We start from the raw sequence: 16,206 nt of genomic DNA, 5'->3' as shown, positions 1-16,206 counted from the left end.
TCTCTGTTTAGGGTCAGATAGCAATTTAGTCGGCTTTGGGATTTTGTTTCGTTTTTCCAGTATTGTAAGTATGATTCCTTTGATTGGTTCATGATTTTGTTTATTGGAATTCTTTCTTTTGAAGCAGTGCTGGTGTCAGCTTGATTGGTGAGGTCCAACACCAGCTGACTGAGAGGGCTCGTTTCTGGGCTCAGCTCTTGGGCTTGAAGTGCTTTAAATTGCAGACTCGAATTTGGACTTGAATTTAGATGTAGCCAAAATTTTAATGATCTTTTCTGTATTTTCATTATTACTGGAAAACGGCCCAATTCTGCCCTACATGCATTAGTTGGTGTATTTCTCTGGACTTGTAGAATTTTCCGACAGAATTCTGCATGTAGGGTTTCAATTGGATGTTTGTCCCACATTTTAAAATCCAGTTTATTGAGTGGCCCCCAAACCTCACTTCCATAAAGTGCTATTGGTAGGATTACACTGTCAAATATTTTAGTCCAAATTCTAATTGGGATGTTGATTTTGAATAATTTCATTTTTATTGCATACATTGCTCTGCGGGCTTTTTCTTTGAGTGCCTTCACTGCCATATTAAAGTTTCCCGATGCAGATATGGTCAGACCAAGGTAGGTGTAATTTTTTGTGTGTTCAATTAAGGTGTTGTTCAGGGTGAATTTACATTTTTGTTTCTGACATCTGGGTTTTTTTTGGAAAATCATGATTTTAGTTTTTTTTTTCTCTCTCTCTCTCCGTGTGTCTCTCCGTGTGTTTCTCTCTCTCTCTCTCCGTGTGTTTCTCTCTCCGTGTGTTTCTCTCTCTCTCTCTCTCCGTGTGTGTCTCTCTCTCTCTACGTGTGTTTCTCTCTCTCTCCGTGTGTGTCTCTCTCTCTCTCTCCGTGTGTCTCTCCGTGTGTTTCTTTCTCTTCTCTGTGTGTCTCTCTCTCTCGCTCTGTGTGTCTCTCTCTCTCGCTCTGTGTGTCTCTCTCTCTCGCTCTGTGTCTCTCTCTCTCGCTCTGTGTGTCTCTGTCTCTCTCTCTCGCTCTGTGTGTGTCTCTGTCTCTCTCTCTCGCTCTGTGTGTGTGTCTCTGTCTCTCTCTCGCTCTGTGTGTGTCTCTGTCTCTCTCTCGCTCTGTGTGTGTCTCTCTCTCGCTCTGTGTGTGTGTCTCTCTCGCTCTTGCTCTGTGTGTCTCTGTCTCTCTCTCGCTCTGTGTGTGTCTCTGTCTCTCTCTCGCTCTGTGTGTGTCTCTGTCTCTCTCTCGCTCTGTGTGTGTCTCTGTCTCTCTCTCGCTCTGTGTGTCTCTGTCGCTCTCTCGCTCTGTGTGTCTCTGTCTCTCTCGCGCTCTGTGTGTCTCTGTCTCTCTCTCACTCTGTGTGTCTCTGTCTCTCTCGCTCTGTGTGTCTGTCTCTCTCTCGCTCTGTGTGTCTCTGTCTCTCTCTCGCTCTGTGTGTCTCTGTCTCTCTCTCGCTCTGTGTGTGTCTCTCTCTCACTCTGTGTCTCTGTCTCTCTCTCGCTCTGTGTCTCTGTCTCTCTCTCGCTCTGTGTGTGTCTGTCTCACGCTCGCTCTCTCTCCATGTGTCTGTCTCACGCTCGCTCTCTCTCCGTGTGTCTCACGCTCGCTCTCTCTCCGTGTGTCTCACGCTCGCTCTCTCTCCGTGTGTCTCACGCTCGCTCCCTCTCCGTGTGTCTCACGCTCGCTCCCTCTCTGTGTGTCTCACGCTCGCTCTCTCCGTGTGTTTCTCTCTCTCTCCGTGTGTTTCTCTCTCTCTCCGTGTGTCTCACGCTCGCTCTCTCTCCGTGTGTTTCCGTGTGTTTCTCACTCTCTCCATGTCTTTCCACGTGTGTTTCTCTCTCTCTCTCTCTCTCTGTGTGTCTCTCCGTGTGTTTCTCTCTCTGTCTCTCTCTCTCTCTCTCTCTCGCCGTGTGTCTCTCCGTGTGTTTCTCTCTCTCTCTGTGTGTCTCTCCGTGTGTTTCTCTCTCTCTCTCCGTGTGTCTCTCCGTGTGTTTCTCTCTCTCTCTCTCTCCGTGTGTTTCTCTCTCTCTCTCCGTGTGTGTCTCTCACTCTCTCCGTGTGTTTCTCTCTCTCTCTCTCCGTGTGTTTCTCTCTCTCTCTCTACGTGTGTTTCTCTCTCTCTCCGTGTGTTTCTCTCTCTCTCTCTCCGTGTGTTTCTCTCTCCGTGTGTGTCTCTTTCTCTCTCCGTGTGTGTCTCTTTCTCTCTCCGTGTGTGTCTCTTTCTCTCTCCGTGTGTGTCTCTCTCTCTCTCCGTGTGTGTCTCTCTCTCTCTCCGTGTGTGTCTCGCTCCCTCTCCGTGTGTCTCACGCTCGCTCCCTCTCCGTGTGTCTCACGCTCGCTCCCTCTCCGTGTGTCTCACGCTCTCTCTCTCCGTGTGTCTCACGCTCGCTCTCTCTCCGTGTGTTTCCGTGTGTTTCTCACTCTCTCCATGTCTTTCCACGTGTGTTTCTCTCTCTCTCTCTCTCTGTGTGTCTCTGTGTGTTTCTCTCTCTGTCTCTCTCTCTCTCTCTCTGTGTGTCTCTCCGTGTGTTTCTCTCTCTCTCTCCGTGTGTCTCTCCGTGTGTTTCTCTCTCTCTCTCTCCGTGTGTTTCTCTCTCCGTGTGTTTCTCTCTCTCTCTCTCTCTCCGTGTGTGTCTCTCTCTCTCTACGTGTGTTTCTCTCTCTCTCCGTGTGTGTCTCTCTCTCTCTCTCCGTGTGTCTCTCCGTGTGTTTCTTTCTCTTTCTCCGTGTGTCTCTCCGTGTGTTTCTTTCTCTCTCTCCGTGTGTCTCTCCGTGTGTTTCTCTCTCTCTCTCCGTGTGTCTCTCCGTGTGTTTCTCTCTCTCTCTCTACGTGTGTTTCTCTCTCTCTCCGTGTGTTTCTCTCTCTCTCCGTGTGTGTCTCTCTCTCTCTCCGTGTGTCTCTCCGTGTGTTTCTTTCTCTCTCTCCGTGTGTCTCTCAGTGTGTTTCTCTCTCTCCGTGTGTCTTTCCACGTGTGTTTTTCTCTCTCTCCGTGTGTCTCTCCGTGTGTTTCTCTCTCTCTCTCCGTGTGTCTCTCCGTGTGTTTCTCTCTCTCTCTCCGTGTGTTTCTCTCTCTCCGTGTGTCTCTCCGTGTGTTTCTCTCTCCGTGTGTCTCCGTGTGTTTCGCACTCTCTCCATGTCTTTCCACGTGTGTTTCTCTCTCTCTGTGTGTCTCTCCGTGTGTTTCTCTGTCTCTCTCTCTGTCTCTCTGTGTGTTTCTCTCTCTCTCTCCGTGTGTCTCTCCGTGTGTTTCTCTCTCTCTCTCTCCGTGTGTTTCTCTCTCCGTGTGTTTCTCTCTCTCTCTCTCTCCGTGTGTGTCTCTCTCTCTCTCTACGTGTGTTTCTCTCTCTCTCCGTGTGTGTCTCTCTCTCTCTCTCTCCGTGTGTCTCTCCGTGTGTTTCTTTCTCTTTCTCCGTGTGTCTCTCCGTGTGTTTCTTTCTCTCTCTCCGTGTGTCTCTCCGTGTGTTTCTCTCTCTCTCTCCGTGTGTCTCTCCGTGTGTTTCTCTCTCTCTCTCTACGTGTGTTTCTCTCTCTCTCCGTGTGTTTCTCTCTCTCTCTCCGTGTGTGTCTCTCTCTCTCTCCGCGTGTCTCTCCGTGTGTTTCTTTCTCTCTCTCCGTGTGTCTCTCAGTGTGTTTCTCTCTCTCCGTGTGTCTTTCCACGTGTGTTTTTCTCTCTCTCTCCGTGTGTCTCTCCGTGTGTTTCTCTCTCTCTCTCCGTGTGTCTCTCCGTGTGTTTCTCTCTCTCTCTCCGTGTGTTTCTCTCTCTCCGTGTGTCTCTCCGTGTGTTTCTCTCTCCGTGTGTCTCCGTGTGTTTCTCACTCTCTCCGTCTTTCCACGTGTGTTTCTCTCTCTCTGTGTGTCTCTCCGTGTGTTTCTCTGTCTCTCTCTCTGTCTCTCCGTGTGTCTCTCCGTGTATTTCTCTCTCTCTCCGTGTGTCTCTCCGTGTGTTTCTCTCTCTCTCCGTGTGTTTCTCTCTCTCTCCGTGTGTCTCTCTGTGTGTTTCTCTCTCTCTCTGTGTGTCTCTCTGTGTGTCTCTCCGTGTGTCTCTCCGTGTGTTTCTCTCTCTCTCTCTCCGTGTGTTTCTCTCTCTCTCTCTGTGTGTTTCTCTCTCTCTCTCTCTCTCTCTGTGTGTTTCTCTCTCTCTCTCTCTCTCTCTCTGTGTTTCTCTCTCTCTCTCTCCGTGTGTGTCTCTCTCTCTCTCCGTGTGTTTCTCTCTCTCTCCGTGTGTCTCTCCGTGTGTTTCTGTCTCTCTCCGTGTGTCTCTCTGTGTGTCTCTCTCTCCGTGTCTCTCCACGTGTGTTTCTCTCTCTCTCCGTGTGTCTCTCTGTGTGTTTCTCTCTCTCTCTCTCTGTGTGTCTCTCTGTGTGTTTCTTTCTCTCTCTGTGTGCTTCTCTCTCTCCGTGTGTTTCTCTCTCTCTCTCTCCCCTGCTGGTCTTTTAGAAGCTGTTGGTTCTTACAGACCCCATATATCACCTTGCTGTCTGTCTGTGTGGTCAGAAAGGCATGCTGATTTATCTAGGGACTACATTCCTGAATTTTCCATTTAGAACAAACTGTTTCAGAGAGGCAATTTTAGTGGCCCCAAATGGAATTTGGTTTACGACCGAGCTCAAGATAAAGAAGCTTATGCATATGTAGCACAAGTTAAGTTGAGTAATGTATTATATCTGTATATAATGTAGGCTATCTTAAGAAATGTTTTTAATATGTATAAAATTATGTGTATGACTTTCATTTAGTGCGTAGCTAGCTATCATTGAAATGAGATCGTGTCCTTAAAAAGGTAAAGCCAAGCTCAGCTGTCCTCATCATGCAGATAAGCTTTTTTCAGGTATATTGACTTTCAGTCAATGTGGCCTATTTCATCATTACCAAGCTACCTTTGGAAAGACGCCGTTCCCTCATCCTTTTCGCCTCCATAAGCTGGTCCTGGGATGACAATGACAGCGTTCCACTCCTGGCCCCTAGTTTTAAACCAGTACCCAGAACTGGCGCTATTTTAGTGTCCCTCAGCCGCGCAGAGAAGTCCTGAATTTGCTGAGTGTCACTCCTAGAGGATTACTGGTGTATTTTGGAGCCTCCGGAATGCAGGTGACAGTAGGAGGGAGGCTGTGACCGGTGCACAGGCTTTAGGACGTGTAGTGTAGCTCCTCTGCCTGGCCTGCCTATGCAGTGGTGGAAAATGTACCCAATTGTCATACTTGAGTAAAAGTAAAGATGCCTAATAGAAAATGACTCAACTGAAAGTAACCCAGTAAAATACTACCTGAGTGAAAGTCTAAAAGTATTTGGTTTTAAATATACTTAACTATCAAAAGTAAATATCTAGACCATTTCAAATTCCTTATATTAAGAAAACCAGACGGCATAATTTTCTTATAAAAAAATAGATTTTAAAAATGTACAAAATGTTTACAGATAGCCAGGGTCACACTCCAACACTCAGACATAACAAACAAAGCATTTGTGTTTAGTGAGTCTGCCAGATCAGAGGCAGTAGGGATGACCAGGGATGTTCTCTTGACAAGTGTGTGAATTTGACTATTTTTCTGTCCTGCTAAGCATTCAAAATGTACAAATGTATGGAGTAAAAAGTAAATTATTTTCTTTAGGAATGTAGTGGCGTAAAAGTTGTCAAATATAAATAGTAATGTACAGATGCCCCCAAAAACGACTTAAGTAAAAATACTTTAAAGTACTACTTAAGTACTTTACACCACTGTGCCTACGTGATACAGCAGCCAAGCTGGCTTTGTCTCAGTGCCAACAGTGGGCAGGACTAAACCGGTGCACAGCGTGCAGGGAGGTGGGGCGAGCAACCAGCAAGAGAGGGGCAGAGGGGAGGGCTGAGAGTCAGAACAAGCGAGGAAGAGAAAGAGAGAGGCTGCAGCTTTTTTTCTCTCACATTGTGCTACAGCTAAGAGAAGATGTTGCACGGTTTGGTTTGGCAGCAGCTATAGTCAGATCTTTGGAAAGGATGCTGTGTACGGAGGTTGTTATAGGGGTATTTTAGCCTGTGCGTGTTCTAGTCTATATAGGTACTGTGATCTGCACTGCATGGGCTGTGCACATTGAGGGATAGCATCGGCAACAAAAAAGAAAAAAGGCAAGTGTGCTTTCAAAATGACGACATCGCTCTCAGGAAATGAAAAATGCAGGAGTGGTCGGTGACAGTCCCCCTGTGTGATTGGCTGTGGTAAGTGATGTAACACGTTACTGAGCAAGGAAGCAGGCAAGCTGCCCTTTATGATGGCTTTTTAAAATGGGTTTCAAGATGCTTGTACAAGAGAACGGGTCACCTTTCCGGGCGTATTACGATATTCTATTATCATTCAAATGTGCAACAAGGCGATCTCTGAAACATGGATGATTTGGAGGACTTGTGTCTGAGATCTGAGTTTGATGCCGAACCTTTATTTTACTTAGAGATGGACCTTCCAGGTAGGCGAACTGACTCGCTCAGTCACGTTGGATGTTGCATGACAAGTCTTTCTCTTTGCATGCTGAGACACTGGTTTCAGTATGACCAGGAGATTAGTCTGAGGCTAGGGGCTAGCAGCAGCAGTTCACAAGGCAGTGTGATGTGAATTGTCACCTTGACTGTCAACCCAAAACCTGCTGCTTTCATTTCCATACCCTCTGGTCATCTCCAAGCTTTATCTCTGAGCTCCTCTTTTTGGGATCAGTGGCTTTAGGCACTCCTGCCACCAGTTGGGTGTTGCTGTTATTTGTACTGTTACATATAATATTCCATCTCATGGATATGGCTCATGTTATAAACATGTGTATTATACACATGACTCGGTGTCTCTCCTGCTATACAAAAGCTTGCGAGGTCCAGGTCAGTAGGCAGGCTGCTAGAGAGAGAGGAAACAAAGGGAGTGCAGCAGTACTAGTGGGTTAAACATAGCCTGCTACCATTTCAGCTCTGCTCCTGCCAACTCCTACCTCCGAGAGAGAGAGAGGCAGTTATAGGGAACCTGAGACAGGCAGCATGGAATCAGAATGGCAATCTGCATTAGGGAGAATGTTGATGCTGAGATGAAGCCATTAGAAGAGAAGGGACTGGATGTGCTCAATGCCACGCGAGGATTTTTTTTATCAATGGATCTGTTTATTTTTTTGTCTCTACAGACCGTTATATTGGTAGATATGTAGTTATAGGACTTACAGGATGATACTCCAATGGTTTAGCGCTGTTTGTATTTGAGCTGCTGGAGCACAGATGTGCTCCATTTAGGTCTGAAATTGTGCAGTGTAATTTATTTTGTATTTTTTTGTGGCCGTTCTGCAGAAAGGCAGAGATAATCTGTGCATGGTATAATCGGGTCAACAGATGGGGTTGATTTCCAGTCGTTGTGATTTATGGTCCAAACACGAAGACTGGAGATAGTGATGGGAAGGGGCTTCTTTTTCCAGAATGAAATCCATTCTCCCTGACACTCTCACTCAAGTGGAGAGAGTAGTGGGGAGGATGATGGGGGGAGGATACTGCTAACTGCCGCAGACGTTTGATTGGGTTCACGTCTCCTGCTCACGAGGCAAAGATGCATCCAGTTGAATGTGTATCCCTACAGATTTGTGGGCCAATTTAATTACCTGCAAAGCAAATGGAATAATATTGCATCTCGCAGCTATAGAGTAATAGATATTTCAACACCCACTTCCAGCTCCCCCCAGGAATATGCTGGCTAAGCATTATATTATAATCTAATGGGCGGCAGGTAGCCTAGTGGTTAGCGCATTGGGCCAGTAACCGAAAGGTCGCTGGATTTGAATACCCGAGCAGACAAGGTGAAAAATCTGTCAATGTGCCTTTGAGCAAGGCACTTAACCCTAATTTTCTCCAGGGGCGCCATACTACTATGGCTGACCCTATAAAGCACCACATACACCTATTCGGTGTATGTGACAAGAAAACATATCTATATTTTTTTTCTTTGACTACGCCAGGATTTTCTGACATCCCTCCTGATAACTCTATGATCGTTTTTAATGCACTAAGGTTTTGACTGTATCACTATTTCATGTACTAAGCAGCCATCTCTCCCCTTTTGTCCACTACAGCCCTACCTCCCAAGCCACCAAAACCCACTCCCCCTGCTGTCACTAACAACGGTATGAACAACAACATGGCGCTGCAGGACGCCGAGTGGTACTGGGGAGACATCTCCCGCGAGGAGGTCAATGAGAAGCTGAGGGACACGGCCGACGGTACGTTCTTGGTCCGTGACGCCTCCACCAAGATGCACGGTGACTACACGCTCACGTTGAGGTATGACTTCCCTTCCTCTTAAAGACTTCTCACCATTCTTGATAACAAGTGTTTGTTGATATTTTAGTTTTTAATTGGTTTTCTATTGGTTTCCAACTTCAGAAAAGGGGGTAACAATAAGCTGATAAAAATATTCCACCGGGATGGGAAATATGGCTTCTCTGACCCCCTGACCTTCAACTCAGTGGTGGAGCTCATCAACCACTACCGTAACGAGTCCCTGGCCCAGTACAATCCCAAGCTAGACGTGAAGCTGCAGTTTCCCGTCTCCAAACACCAGCAGGTAACCATCAGCATAATCATCAACTTTATTTGTCTAGGACTTTTCATACAATACATCTTAGCTAAAAGGTCTTTGCAAGTTCATCATAAATCTGAAGATTCAATCCATTTCTTCTCCTTTCCTCAGGATCAGGTGGTGAAGGAGGACAATATTGATGCTGTGGGGAAGAAGCTCCATGAGTACCATCAGCAGTACCAGGAGAAGAATCGAGAGTATGACCGACTCTACGAGGAGTACACCAGGACGTCCCAGGAAATCCAAATGAAAAGGACAGCAATCGAAGCCTTCAATGAAACCATCAAGATATTCGAGGAGCAATGCCAAACGCAAGAGCGGTACAGCAAGGAGTACATTGAGAAGTTCAGGAGGGAAGGCAATGACAAGGAGATCCAGAGGTAAGGACTTGGATCTAAACCCCCCCAAAAAATTATAAAAAGGTTGAATTTGGACAGTAACGTTTTCTTAACTGATCAATTTCTTCATGTTTCTTAACTATGTGAATTATTGTTTTTCTCAGGATCGTGGGCAACTATGAGAAGCTAAAGTCTCGTATCAGTGAGATCGTGGACAGCAAGCGGCGTCTGGAGGAGGATTTAAAGAAGCAGGCTGCTGACTACCGAGAGATCGACAAACGGATGAACAGCATCAAACCCGACCTCATCCAGCTCCGCAAAACCAGGGATCAGTACCTCACGTAAGTATAATCTCTATCCACCTCCTAGTCTCAAATTCAAATAACTTTGTTCTGGTGAGGGAACATCTTGTAAAGGTCTCCCTACTTCCTGTCTCTAATCGGTGTTGTCATGGTTCTTGTGTTCCAGGTGGTTGACCCAGAAGGGAGTCAGGCAGAAGAAGCTCAACGAGTGGCTAGACATCAGAAACGAGAACACAGAAGAGTGAGTATTCTAGACTGGTCTTACATCCTTTTAATGTTCCTGGTGTCTGAAGTTGACAAAGGGGAATCACATTGCACTATTGTTAAATGCGGTAGAAACATTCAATATCAAACTTTAATTATCGAACTCCCTCTCTCCGCCCATCTGTGTTCTCCAGTCAATACTCTATGGTGGATGACGATGAGGACCTTCCTCACCACGACGAGCGCTCCTGGAAGCTGGGCAACATCAACCGGCTGCAGGCTGAGGCCCTCCTCCGGGGGAAGAGGGACGGAACATTCCTGGTTCGAGACAGCAGCAAGGCAGGGTGCTACGCCTGCAGTGTTGTGTACGTATAAAGACCTTGTACTCATTCTACTACCTCATCCAGAACTGACATTACCTGCTTTGGTTACTGACATAATTTACCTAAGAAGTACTGCAAACACAGTTCACAGACCGTTTAGGTACAGGTGTAGTGTGTTCCCTTGAAGGTTGGGACTGTGCTGCTTTACAGTTTCTGTTTACCTCAACCTGTATTCCAGCTATCTGCTTCTACACTGTTCAGTAATACATTCGCACTGCAAACACGCATCAGACACTGTAGACTGGTGTAGCATTCAGTGTAGACATTGCAGCTCAACCATGGACTAGTTTAGTGTAGGGTAGAACCTCACTCGACCAAGGGCTTGGTGGTTTGTCGAGTCGTAGAGTCAGGTGTGCCGTAGTGCTGGGCTGTAACAAAAATGTACAACCCTGACCTAACAGGACAAGACTTGACATTTCTCTCTCTCCTCTCCAGGGTGGAAGGTGAAGTGAAGCACTGTGTCATCAACAAGACACCCTCAGGGTTTGGCTTCGCTGAGCCTTACAACCTGTACAGCTCGCTCAAAGAACTGGTCCTCCACTACCAGCACACGTCACTGGTCCAGCACAATGACTCTCTGAATGTGACACTAGCACACCCCGTCTACGCACAGCAGAGGCGGTGAGGACCCTACCGGCCATTCAGTCGGACAGAAACGTCTACTCAGACTTTGTCCTTAAGGATTTTAAAAGCTAGGATGTGTCTTGCCTACTAACATACATACTTTTTATCCACAAGAGAGGAAAGGACTAAAGACAACCGCAAAACGAAGCCTGAAAACATTTCAGCGACTGTGAGCAGTGGCGAGAGCCTGAATGTAGTCTTGTTACTCTCGTGCTTATTGTGGGAGCACAGAGTCAAGGCGAAACTGCTGAACTCTCTCCCTAAGTGGAGGACATTGGAGGCCTTTTCCTAATGGTGCTTGTTCTTTTCAAAGCTTTACCAGCTGGAATGTCAAAATGCAGATAAAACTCGAGTGCATCATTTTTGTTTTTCTACTGTTCCTCCTCTTTTCCCCATTTGTTTTTACTGTGTGTATGTGTCTGAGAGTGTTTGAGAGTTAGTTTGTGCATCCTTGTGACCAAAACTCACAGTATCTGAAAGGTGTTGGGGATGTCTAACACACCTGTGTGTTTAAGTGTTCAGTGACAGACTGTGGATCAACTGATAAATGTAGCAAAATGGCACTTTTGACAAAGGATAATTGTTTTATTGAAAAAGACTACGGACTTGTTGAATCAAAGGAGCAAAGGAGATGACAAGGTGGCAAGAATTCCGGACTTTTCCCTTGCTAACCAGTGCAGAGACTCAACTGTTCTCTACTGTGGATGAGTGAAAATATGAACGGACTTAAAATGGAAATAAGTATGCATATATACAGAGGAGAATGTCAGTACAAAGCGATGAAAACCTACCATACCAAAAAAGCTCAGTTCCTTTTCGGTTATATCCTAATATGCTATGCAATTCTGTCTCCCTTATTTCTGCAAAGTTGTTTTTATTCTGTTGCAAACCCATAATATAAGCTTGTTTTTATTGCTTGAAAAAGTGTATTTTTCCCATGTAAATATCCAAGAGGATATTTTGTGTCAAAATGCCAAGATAAAAACTGCTTCATATTTTTTAAGAAAGTAAATAATAGTAACATACTTTATTACAAATTTTTATCAGCAACTGATAAAATGAGTGTTTTATTAGTACTTTTTTTGCTTCAAACTGATATTCTTCTCAGGCTGAGAGCCTTTTGAGTATTTGACAGCTGCTTCAGTCACAAATATTTCTAGCAGAGCCACATGTTCTAGATCTTAGTCGAAAAACAAACAATGGTAGCATCCCATAGCATCCAACGTGGCAGCCTATTCCTTATTGGATACAGGGACTAGGGTGCCATTTGAGAGGAAGCCCATGGCTCTTAAGTATGTGCGCTCTTAGCATGGAATAATGGGAATATTTGTTGATTACTGCAGTCATAATGGTGCATGTTGTACTCAACTTTTCAACCATCTCCATGGAAACAACAGTATAGATTTATTTTGTTATATAACCCTTCCCCTTCACAATGAGATCAAAGCAAATCTGTGTTTTTAAATGACAAATTGTTATTAAAAGTATAAATTGGGAGACATTTGATCTTCCCGTATGCTTTGTCCCTATAGTATTTTTTCTGTATCAGAAAATCTTTTGAGTGTTTAAAGGGGTGGATCAACTCATTTAGAATAATGATTGCTTATTATCGTACGACTTTGTCTGCCAATACATAGTGGTTCTGTTACTTGGAGGAAGTACCAACATTTTGCTGCAACCCTCTAGTAAACAGTGTCACTGCTGCAGTTTTAGTTTTCTCACCCCTTTATTCAAAAATTAAAATGTCCATGAGTGTAAATTAGAATTTGAATCTGTACTACACTGTAAACATGTATCAATGGAAATTCACAGTGATAGATATTGTATGACCTAACATGACAAAAATAATCTTGATACATTTCTTTTCAACTCCGTTATGTCCCCAGAATGAAGCGCGTACCACGTATAAATTGTCTGCCCTAAGTTGCAACACTCACTACCGAGTGCCAAACTGCCTCTGGAAGCAACACCATCACAATAACTGTTTTTCGGGAGCTTCATGAAATGGGTTTCCTTGGCCGAGCTGCCACACACAAGCCTAAGATCACCATGCGCAATTCCAAGCGTCGGCTGGAGTGGTGTAAAGCTCACCGCCATTGGATATTGGAGCAATGGAAATGCGTTTTTTTGAGTGATGAATCACACTTCACCATCTGGCAGTCCGACTGGCTAATCTGGTATTGGCGGATGCCAGGAGAACGCTACCTGCCCCAATGCATAGTACCAACTGTAAAGTTTGGTGGAGGAGGAATAATGGTCTGGGGCTGTTTTTCATGCTTCGGACTAGGCCCCACAGTTCCAATGAATGCAAATTGTAACGCTACAGCATACAAAGACATTCTAGACAATTCTGTGTTTCCAACTTTGTGGCAAAAGTTTGGGGAAGGCCCTTTTCCTGTTTCAGCATGACAGTACCCCAGGTGCACAAATCGAGGTCCCTACAGAAATGAGATTGGTGTGGATGAACTTGACTGGCCTGCATAGAGCCCTGACCTCAAACCCATCGAACACCTTTGGGTTGAATTGGAACGCCGACTGCGAGCCAGTCCTAATCGCCCATCAGTTTCCGACTTCACAAATGTTCTTGTGGCTGAATGGAAGCAACTCCCCGCAGCAATGTTCCAACATCTAGTGGAAAGCAGCATGTCCACTGTTAAGCTCTGCAATGTGGATGTGCGTCATTCTGATTGGTCAAGAGTCAATAGCTATTTCAAAATGTAGAATTTTCCTTTTTACACATTTTAAAGGAATAGTTCACTCTTTTACAACTTTATGTTAGACGGTTCCTCTCCCTGAAAGTAGTCTATTGGCCATAACAAAAAAATGTAATGCCCAAATGACCTTTTAAGTAACATCAAACCAAATATTGAGCTGATTTGAATTGTTTTCAGGTTATTTGGCCTTTTACATTTTTTTTTTTAACATGCTCACATGGCCCCATCACTTTCATTGATTGTTAGCTTTTTAATGGGTGTTTATAGAACTGAACCATGGATTACAGTTTCTCATGGCCAATAGGCTACTTTCAGCGTGAGGAATCATCTAACATCCAAGTTGTAAAATATTGAACTACTCTTTATAAGATTAATTGTCGTTAACTGTTTTTCTTTTGCTTTACTCACATTGGTTCACTCGAGGCCAATAACTACAGAACCAGTTAAAACAAAGCAAGTTTGGATTCAAGCTACTATGTCACCTCTGGGATAAATACCCATTGTACAATACAATACCTTTTCAAGTTTGTTGTATAATTGTAGTTTGATCTCAGGTGGCCCTGGTCTTGTTTGTCACTTTTGTCCAAAGTGTCATCTCTACGCTCTGTGTTCTTTGAAAAAAACCTGCACCGTTTTGAGGTTTATTTTCTTTTAACCCTCAACGACTATATGACTTCAGTTGACATGGTGACTGTGACAGAAATGTTGAGATTGAGATTTAACAGTGTTCCCCAGTTTTGCTTCAAACCTGTATTAGGCTTTGTTAAAATGAAATAAAAGTGTTTAAGAAACTATTTTTGAAGTAAATTGCTCATTTTACCAGAATATTGTGACATCTATGGATCCATACCAGCTGAAAAGTACAACTATATGACTTCAAAGGAAAAAATACTGAAGGCTCCTTTTCAGTTGCAGAACTCTGTGTACAGTTGGGTGTCTTTTTTTAGGTTATGCAAATTCCGGGTATGGCATGATGGCACAGCATTGATGTCACCAGTAATAAGAAAACCGAGAGCGTCTGAACGCTTTGTTCCCTCTGAGAACATTCACATTGTGACTGAATTTATAGAGGCGTATGTGGTTTTAGCTATTTTACCACTCATCACTTAATTCTAGAATGGACTTTTACATCCTACATTTCACCAGTTCATTTCTACTTGCAGATACAGGATGTTAATGTATTAAATGAAATGGGTCTTTTTATCAGATTTCACTTGATTTTAGCATTTCACTTTGTCATGCCCAGTACCACATTAAGCTCAGTGTTCCTTAACCAGGCTGTGGTTAATTAACTTATTTAATGCCTTGACCAAGTACTGGTTCCATCCACAGCGAAATCTTAAGCAGCAACCCAGTAGGTATGGGCTGCTATCCACCATTGTGTGTAACAAGTTTATCACAGTCTTTTAACAGGTTTTAAGTGTTACAAAGACATCCAGTGACGTACCAGCAGGCCGTACCAGACCTGACTGACTGGGAGCAATGAGTCTTTGTCCTAGGTTATGTAACATTGCTCCAGCTCAAAAGGCACATAGTTCACTGGAGGTTATGGCCATCCCAGAAAACTTGAGTGATCATCTGCAGAGAGCGGGAGTGTGAGAGAGGGATATCATTTCAGCAATGCAGACCAAAAGTAAATATAGACTGGATTCTTCCCATTGCAGTTCCTTGAATTGCAAACACTAACCACCCTCCTGCCCATCAGTACAGTGTCCTTAGTCTGCATTTAGAACCACCAGGATGGGAAATTCCAAAATGTTCAGTTTTAAAACATGCGGAAATGTATTTTGTTCAAATTCGATCACCTTCTAGAACTTCCTCTCAACTAAAGTGCCAGAATGCAGATGTAGCTAGCTACGAGATGTAGGATATAGATGAGGTTGATCAAGCGTATCCTCTGACAACCACTGTTTACTGTTTGCGTCAGCTTGGGGAACGGAAAATGTAAAACCACAGATCACATGACCTTAACCTCTGGACTTGTACTGGAGCTGAGTACAAGCCACACCTCAGCGGACTGCATCTTTTTCACACATACGAATAAATACATAGAGCAAATGTTTCCATAGTCAAATGTAGTGCTTATCTTATAACATGACAGAGGTAAACTAGATTATGGCTGCATTTAGTCACAGCTTGTTTAAGTAGTAAATCATAAACTCAATTCATAATACTGAAATATTTTAAATAATTTGTATTTTGATTAAGGAATCTTATCAATGTTAGTTATACTCCTAACTCCAAGATACCTCTATGCACAAAGCTATTATGGTATCGAAGTTAAACCAAATGAAACGGCAAAGGGGGAGTGTCCATTAGCTAAAGGCCTTAACAAGTTCAAGGTAGTTTCCCCATCTTGAATTCAAATTGGTGTTCTAAACACATTTGCCTGTATGAACAACTCTAACCCATCGTTCATAATGTTTGTTCCACCATTAGTTTGATCTGCACTAGGTGTAGGAAGGCTGGTTAGAGCTGAGGGTGGGGGTCTCCAACCCTGGTCTTGCAGTCGAGATCTGCCAGCGAATCTTACAGTTCACATTGAAACACCTGAATAAGAGTCTCATACAGTAGCCTATATACAGTCATAAATGTAGTGCAGAAAAGGGCATTGCAACGAGGCAACACTCCTGCCCAGCTGGGCCCTGGGTAATAACGCTGCTTTAGGTGGATTCTCCTGCCGTTAGATCACAGATGATGACATTAATGGTCTCCTCTGCTCCCACATCTCTGATTAATGTGCTTAATCTGCAGAGACATTTTCAGGACAGAGATTTACAACGGTTAAGCTTATAAATGAGGCCAGCAGAGGTCAGCCGCATTTAATGATTTGTATTATGACGTACATGTTAAAAAGAGAGGAGATGAGGGCCCATGTGAAATGTTTTGAGGTACTTAGTTGTAATGAGATGGGATGCGTATTTATGTGTTCTGACTGTGGTTGGTATGTACTGTTGGCGGATGTGGTACATGCTTTGAGACAAGGAAGTACACGTGCATGCACACACACTCATAGTAGGGGAGAAAAACTGCTGTAGGCCCATTCCAGTCCAATTCAGCAAGGGT

The 16,206-nt window shown here is 44.3% G+C and overlaps 1 protein-coding gene across 9 annotated transcripts in view; it reads left to right on the top strand.

The window, feature by feature from the left end:
• The window catches only part of pik3r1 (phosphoinositide-3-kinase, regulatory subunit 1 (alpha)), a 56,872-nt gene extending 42,938 nt beyond the window's left edge, over nt 1-13,934 (top strand). For 7 of the 9 annotated variants that reach the window (XM_090234255.1, XM_021602192.3, XM_021602193.3 and 4 more), the window contains 7 exons: nt 8,070-8,277; nt 8,380-8,560; nt 8,687-8,955; nt 9,078-9,254; nt 9,382-9,456; nt 9,614-9,784; nt 10,238-13,934. In XM_090234255.1, the coding sequence (XP_090090381.1) occupies nt 8,070-8,277; nt 8,380-8,560; nt 8,687-8,955; nt 9,078-9,254; nt 9,382-9,456; nt 9,614-9,784; nt 10,238-10,427 (1,271 nt within the window). In that variant the 3' untranslated portion in view covers nt 10,428-13,934. Of the gene's footprint in view, nt 1-5,810; nt 6,444-8,069; nt 8,278-8,379; nt 8,561-8,686; nt 8,956-9,077; nt 9,255-9,381; nt 9,457-9,613; nt 9,785-10,237 lie in introns of those variants that run through there. The other 2 variants (XM_021602198.3, XM_021602196.3) reach the window with 2 other exon arrangements.
• The last annotated feature ends 2,272 nt before the right edge of the window (nt 13,935-16,206 follow it).

The sequence above is a fragment of the Oncorhynchus mykiss genome, chromosome 5 (assembly GCF_057628025.1).
Source record: "Oncorhynchus mykiss isolate SJ-2025 chromosome 5, ASM5762802v1, whole genome shotgun sequence".
NCBI classification, from domain to species: Eukaryota; Metazoa; Chordata; class Actinopteri; order Salmoniformes; family Salmonidae; genus Oncorhynchus; species Oncorhynchus mykiss.
The sequence above is the reverse complement of the archived record's forward strand: the minus strand, read 5'-3'. Positions and strand labels throughout refer to the sequence as shown.